This window comes from Sardina pilchardus, chromosome 16, assembly GCF_963854185.1.
Source record: "Sardina pilchardus chromosome 16, fSarPil1.1, whole genome shotgun sequence".
Taxonomy (NCBI): domain Eukaryota; kingdom Metazoa; phylum Chordata; class Actinopteri; order Clupeiformes; family Clupeidae; genus Sardina; species Sardina pilchardus.
The window spans coordinates 8581506-8589061 of NC_085009.1; the positions used below are offsets into that span (position 1 = coordinate 8581506).

A 7556-nucleotide genomic window follows, 5' to 3' on the forward strand; every position below is an offset into this window, starting at 1 on the left:
CCTACTCTTATTTTGTTAGACCTAAGCTACTCTTATTTTGAAATTCGTTCCGCTTCCTCTTTTGTCAAGGTAAGAGTCCTTTTGTTTTAGGAGGGAAAATGTACAGAAATAAAAGCTATTCACAACAGATATAGGCATACATAAGTGAAATTCCAGTGTTAATAATTATTTTGATCATTTTGTGAGAAAATAAGCAGCCTGTGGCGAGTAATGTATTATTCATTACATATCCCGGAGTATATTTAAGATGTTACAAGTGCAGGTAGAACGAGGACAAGCGATGGACTTGATATTGCAGCGATGGATGAACCTGCTCTCTGCCGATTGGCTATGTGGAGAAGTGAGTTAAATGTTGATTGGCTACTAGTTGAATCCGATGAAGTAGACGGTAAAGAGGTACCGAGGAAGTACGAGTTGTACTGTACGATGTGTTGACAGATTAGAAAGATTCTGGAAATTGCTGAACATTAATTGTAATAAGGTATGACTGTGTTTTTAAACGTTGTGTTTTGAATACTTAAGCTACCATTCAGGTTTTGTTCGAATGGAAAATGAGATGCACTACAGAGAATGTTTCCTTTGCGCGCTGCAAACCTCTCCTCTACATCAGTTGGGACACTCGATACATTATAGCCTACTGTAACAATGTAGTCAAAATATAATGTATGGAAGGCTACCTTACACGCTCGTTAGGATACTAGTCTATGGAGTATAATAACTTGATTGATCTATTTCTGTCACAGATGGTTTCTACATACAGTAGGATAGCCTAATTCATGCAAGTAACGTCAGTCCCGGCTACCTAATTCGAGAGATGCATCTACTGTTGTAAAACTAGCCTTATGTTGAACGAGTTACACTCGTCTCCCACTTCGTAAGCTACATTTGCGCTGAATTTGTTACTCATTACTTTGCGCCGATTACAGCTGATTAAGGAGAGGATAGGCTACTTTGTAACATACGGTCAGCTCCGCGGTCATTTTGGAAGGGCGGCCTATTCTCCGGCAACTCCACACAGGACACGGTTTGGTGCTTAGCAAGCTAGTCGCCTTTCATCTGTAGGGTTAGGCTGTACATTTCCATTGAAATACAGCCAACAAGCAACCTCACTGCTCCATCGGTTGTACTTTATCTTTCCACAACCTGTTTTCAAACTTTTACCATACATTACTTTGTCAGTGTCACTGATACAGTAACTCTAGTCAACATTCATCAACAACTTGTAGCGCAGCAATCTTACAATGTCATACGTAGGCTAAACAGGGAGGCCATAGTAGCCTAATACATTTCAGCTGACGACTATTTCACGACTGTAACATCACAGTGGTTTTGACACCTGTCAGAAATTAATTTTGCCCATCTTTGTAACTTAACAATTAGCCGTTAATAAAAACGAATGTGCAAGACATAGATTTTAGTTATTAGACTAGCGTCCTGGTCAAATAAAATATTCACTTTATTTTTAGTTATTTTATATTCCATAACCCATAGGTTTACCCAGAGGTTTCCTCATGTAGAGGATTATTACAATGTCACAGATAAGTCAATGTATCAATATTATGTGAAGCATAGGCCTAATGGACTGCTTTTGGAATAAGTTAAGTGTTAACAGCATACAGTAGTAGGCCTGGCCAATCCCTTTTTACATTGGCTAACCCTATGTAGCCCTAATGTTAATCAGTTTTAGCAGTAGAAATATGCATATGACATCCATCAGTTTGATGCATATATCATTTGTTTGTCAAATCACTGAGCTACACAATATGAAATGCACCCAAATGGAGCATACAATGTACTGTACATTATGCACAATGTCTTTGAAAAAAAAAAAAGGAATTGGTCAGTTCCGCCAGTCCTTCTCATGCTATCCCTGGTGGAGTCAGACAAAGACTGATGTGTTGTTTGTGGTGTATCAGTTTGATCCAGGAAGGAGAGGAGAGAAGCCCTTGTGTCCTTGCGGTGATGCCGGCCCAGCCCGCCGCCAGAGAGCCCGAAGAGGACATGGAGACGGAGGGAGACTCGGAGGTGCCGCAGGCCAACGGGGAGGCGGACGAGGAGCGCGACAGGGAGCGAGGCGAGGAGCACGAGGAGACCATGGAGGAGAGCGGCGAGGAGCACGAGAGCGACAGGGCCAGCGAGTCGGAGGAGAGCGAGGCAGAGGAGGAGGAGGAGGAAGAGGAGAGCTCAGGTGACTGATGTGTGGCCTAAAGCAAAGATTCTAGAACGCTACGCTCTAAAATCTTTTTCTCACTGGCATGGGCTCAGTGATGATAAAGTCTCTCTGGCCTTCAGCTGACTGCCAGCACTGGTATATATTGTTAATCTTTTGTAGTGGGAGGCGTATGACACTTACTTCAGGCCATTATGGCTTCTATTCATCTTGTTGGGGATTAAAAATGGGAGTCAATGTTACAAGTTAGATACAGTATGTGAGAGAGGTGACTAAGTTGAATGCTTAGGTCGAATGGATTCATTTTTTTAAGTTGTCATCTCAGTTAAAAAAAGACATAAATCTGTATTGCCTATTTATGGGCAAATTAGCGTTCAAGCTAAAATGGCCTTCATTTCTTCTATTTAATGGTCCAAAGAACATCCAAGATGTGCCTATGGTGTATACAGTGCCCTCAAAAATGACCAAAACAAATATTGCTGCAAAATGAGGTCACCTAAACCTAGCTTGTCAAACTATCAAGGAAGTTCCAGTCAGTGAATAAAGATGGACCTTGGTCATGCCAACATTTGAGCAGATACAACTACCTCAATTTTGTTGCTTTTATTCAGCCACTATAAGTGTGTAATGGGAAAAGATGGTGGTGATGAGAAATGGTTAAAAAGATCAGTGTGATATTTTTTCTCGTCTGAAATACAGAGATGGACGACGAAGATTGCGAACGAAGAAGAACAGAGTGCCTGGATGAGATGTCAGATCTGGAAAAGCAGTTCCTGGAACTGAAGGAGAAGTAAGTCTTTTTGTTTGTTTGGTCTTTGATTTGTTCAGCTCAGTGAGCATCTAATGAACACGACTTCAGTGGAGAAGAACAGATGAAAGGCATTTCTTGACCAACTCATCCTGCCTTCATAGGGCCTGACAATTCAATAGTCTGCTTTCTTTAGAAGATTTTCAAGACATTTTGACTTGAAGACTTTTTGTACTAAACTAAACTTAATTGGGTTAATCTACAGTATTACAGTTGAACACAGAGAGGCAGGATCTGAACAGGCTGTGTTGTGTGATTGTTTATTTAGCGATTAGGCTCTTATTAGGCTCAGTGGGGAAAAAAAGGCCATAAGAAGTTGGCTCACTTTGGGGGGGTCAAGTAGTCCTTTATAGCAAAATAAACAGATTCACTGAGCATTCAGCGACTTAATCACAGGCATCTGAGAGCCCACTGACTTAGACGAAACCGCCGGTAGAATCCATTTCTCATCATGAGGGGGGGGGTGAAACGAAGACAACCCGCCTCAGTCTGTTTTCAGCGGTAGATCCAGACAGATCTAAAAGAAGAAGCTCTTGAGCGCGGAGGCATCGGCCCGTGTAGCGAGCCTGAAAGCCCCGGCGGCGCGGGAGAGACTAGCACTGGGGACGGATAGATGGGAGGCAGATGGGCAGCGTAATCATTCTAGCCTCAGGCTAATCCTGCAAGCAGCCAAGGCCAAGGCAGACCTGCAGCTCCACCAGACTGCAGTGCCAGCGAGGATGTGTGTGTGTGTGTGTGTGTGTGTGTGTGTGTGTGTGTGTGTGTGTGTGTGGGAGGGCGGGCGCGGCTGAACAGACGACACTCTGGAAGTGAGATGATGGGAGCAATCTTAAGGAGGCGGAACATTTTTTTAGAGGATAGAAAGTAATCTTATGAACTCCTGGAGTGCATATTCTTGTAGTCATAAAGTGCCTGTCATACTAGTTCTCATAGTACTCTTGTAACTGATGAGTCATGTGTACAGTAAAACACAGCGCATGTGTTTGTGTATAAAAATGAAAGGATGGTCCTTCCAAAGGTTATACAACCCAGATACCAGATGAAAAAAACAACAACTAACTGGACTTGGATAGTTGCAGGCTATGCGATTTATTGATGCTGAGCCAACACCTGAACCTCCCACCTGGCTTATGGTTGTGTAGGCCGTGTCTGTCTGAGGCAACCAGGGTCCATAGTTACTTGTGGGAGGCCTCTGCTCACCTGTGCCCTGCCCTGCGGCATCACACGAGCTCACCACCTCAGGTGCGTTCCCAGGTGTGTCGACTCGGTAGAGGCTGAAATTAACCTCGGTGCTCCGTTCGCCCCCAGGCTGTTCCGCGAGCGCCTGAACCAGGTGAAGGTGAAGCTGGACGAGGTGCTGTCGGAGAAGGCCGGGGAGTACCGGGAGCCTCTGGGCGTTCTGCAACAGAACATGCAGATGCGCACCCAAGTGGCCGGTAAGAGAACTGCACACAAGTGTTATATCTCATTCGTGGCGAATTGCTGGATTGGATTGTGCTGTAATATCCTGTAAAATATTTACTTTGCAGGCATAAAATCTTTGGAATGTTGAGCTTGTGAATTGCTCATAATAAGTTAGCATTCACCACAGCCATCTCTCTCTCTCTCTCTCTCTTTCTCTCTGCCTTTTTTGTCTTCTTTTATTCCTGTTTTGTCTTCCACTACTCTACCCTGTCTTCCTGCTCCTCTGTCTAGGTATATATAAGGAGCTTTGCCTGCAGGTTATCAAGCACAAACATGAATGTGAGCTTCAGGGTGCGAGGCAACACCTGGAGGTAACACACCTCAACACCTCCCCTGGCTATGACTCAATGTGTTGGTTTCTTAGTCAGCGTTAAATCTCTCGTAATCACTCACTAGCATGTGACAGAATAGTACAGCTCTGTCATTTGAAAATAATGCAAACAACATAATCTAACACACTCACACACACACACACACACACACACACACACACAGAATGGAGTTGTGGAACAAAACAAAAGTGTGACTATGCATAGATAAAGATGTGTTGAAACGGTTCTGTCTCACTTGATGGATGAATGTGTCTCTGGACAGAGTGAGCGGACGATGCTGTTCGACACCATGAAGACAGAACTGCTGGACAAGATCCACAGACTAGAGGAGGATAAGCAGAGTATAGACATCACCTCAGGTACACACACACACACACACACACACACACCACACACCACACACCACACACCACACACCACACACCACACACCACACACACACCACACACACACACACACACACACACACACACTCACTTATGCAAGCTTTTTATCTCCCAGACAGCCTTAGATTTATAGTAGTCATTACCTTTGCTCCTGCATGATATTGAGCTACTGCAAGGGGCTAATTTATTTGATCATTTATTAGAAGTAAGGTTAATATAACATGCTCTGTCTCTCTCTCTCCCCCTCTCTTGCTCTCAATCTCTCTCTTTTGCTTACACTCTTTCTTTCTCTCTCTCTCTCTCTCTCTATCTCTCTCTCTCTCTATCTCTCTCTGGTGTCCTCCCTCATTCTCCCTGTCAGAGTGGTGGAGTGATGAAGTGAAAGCCAAAAAGTGCAAGAGGAGGAATCACCTCCTGCGGCCAGAGCGAAAGAAGAAAGCTGTTCTAGTTTCGGGTAATTTTTTCTTAATCCCCCCCTCCGCACACACACACACACACACCTTCTTCCCTACCTCCCTCTTTCTCTCTCTCTCTGTCTTTCTCTCTCTCTCTCTCTCTCTCTCTCTCTCTCATGTCGCCCTGGCTGTGTAACTTCTCCTAACTTGGAAGCGTCCCCTCCCCACACACACAAACACACACACACACACACACACAGACACACAAACCCTCATTCCCCATTTCTGGTGCCAGCAGTTCTTGACAGATAAATGGAGTGTGAACGGGCCGTTTCTGACTCGATAACAAATGCCAGTCCATAAGGAGAAGAACGTGAACGGTAACAGAAACGGAAGGCCGCTCTCTCGGACGCCTCGAGGCTGTCGGAGAGGAGAAGGTCAGACAATGGACCTGTCAGGAACACACGGAGAGGGAATTGAGCGGTGGCTTTGTGTTGGATGAAACATCTCCCTTCACCGCCGGATTGGATCCCCCCCAAAAAACACACGCCCGACTGTTTGAGCGCAAAGTAATGAGACGAGAACGACAGTCTGAAGGCTAATTAACAATGTGAAGGAGTCTAATTAAAACTCGTCTTGGTTTTCCGGAGGTTAATTGTAAAGCCGAGTGAAAAATTGAATGTCTGAACCGGACGCAAACAAGTCCCAAGCCTAGCTCTTTAGGAGTGTCGTCACTGCTGCCGCTGACACAGACATGTGTTAGACAGAAATACACACAACAGAACTGCTGCCAGGAAAGTTTACTGTCAACATGACCGTGTAATCACAGACCTACACTTGGCATTGTCTGAAAATGTAGCAACAGAGCCACAGTCAACTCTGGATATTGGATATTCTTAGAGCTACTGTTAACACTGTCTTATATTCACAGAGCCACAGTTAACACTGTCATATAGTAACAGAGCCACAGTTAACACTGTTATAGTAGAAAAGCTACAGTTAACACTGTCATAGTAGCAGAGCTACAGTTAACACTGTCATAGTAACAGAGCTACAGTTAACACTGTCATAGTAACAGAGCTACAGTTAACACTGTCATAGTGACAGAGCTACAGTTAACACTGTCATAGTGACAGAGCTACAGTTAACACTGTCTGATAGTGACAGAGCTACAGTTAACACTGTCATAGTAACAGAGTTACAGTTAACACTGTCATAGTAGCAGAGCTACAGTTAACACTATCATAGTAGCAGAGCTACAGTTAACACTGTCATAGTAACAGAGCTACAGTTAACACTGTCTGATAGTGACAGAGCTACAGTTAACACTGTCATAGTAACAGAGCTACAATTAACACTGTCATAGTAGCAGAGCTACAGTTAACACTGTCATAGTAACAGAGCTACAGTTAACACTGTCATAGTCACAGAGCTACAGTTAACAACACTGTCATAGTCACAGAGCTACAGTTAACACTGTCATAGTCACAGAGCTACAGTTAACACTGTCATAGTAACAGAGCTACAGTTAACAATGTCATAGTAACAGAGCTACTAAACACTGTCTGACAGTAACAGAGCTACAGTTAACACTGTCTGACAGTAACAGAGCTACCTTTTCTCCATCAGGACCTTACATAGTCTACATGTTACGGGACATTGACATCCTTGAGGACTGGACAGCCATTAAGAAGGTATGAAGAATTACCTTATTATATTATTCCCTAATGAACCTCATCAGAGCAAATACCTGGGACTCCAGATAGGCTTTATACAAATAGACCTAGTCTCAGATGGTCCTTGTCTGAGATGATTAAGTGTGTGCGTGTGTGTGTGTGTGTGTGTCTGTGTGTGTGTGTGTTTTGTCTTACAGGCTAAGGCAGTTATTGCACCCCTCAAGAAGAAGTCAGAAGGTAGGCTGGAATGACTTGTTGATATACATCACACATGTATATATGCATGCACTCATGTGCTTTCACACCACTTCTCACTTTTCTATTG

General features: G+C 43.9%; 1 protein-coding gene across 1 annotated transcript in view; it reads left to right on the forward strand.

Moving 5' to 3' along the window:
* Positions 1-366: 366 nt before the first annotated feature.
* The window catches only part of brms1 (BRMS1 transcriptional repressor and anoikis regulator), a 9313-nt gene continuing 2123 nt past the window's right edge, over positions 367-7556 (forward strand). Inside the window, exons 1-9 of the mRNA XM_062516960.1 lie at positions 367-481; positions 1917-2188; positions 2870-2960; positions 4287-4414; positions 4674-4753; positions 5037-5133; positions 5522-5614; positions 7185-7249; positions 7429-7468. Coding sequence (XP_062372944.1) covers positions 1963-2188; positions 2870-2960; positions 4287-4414; positions 4674-4753; positions 5037-5133; positions 5522-5614; positions 7185-7249; positions 7429-7468 — 820 coding nt within the window. The 5' untranslated portion in view covers positions 367-481; positions 1917-1962. The remainder of the gene's footprint in view (positions 482-1916; positions 2189-2869; positions 2961-4286; positions 4415-4673; positions 4754-5036; positions 5134-5521; positions 5615-7184; positions 7250-7428; positions 7469-7556) is intronic.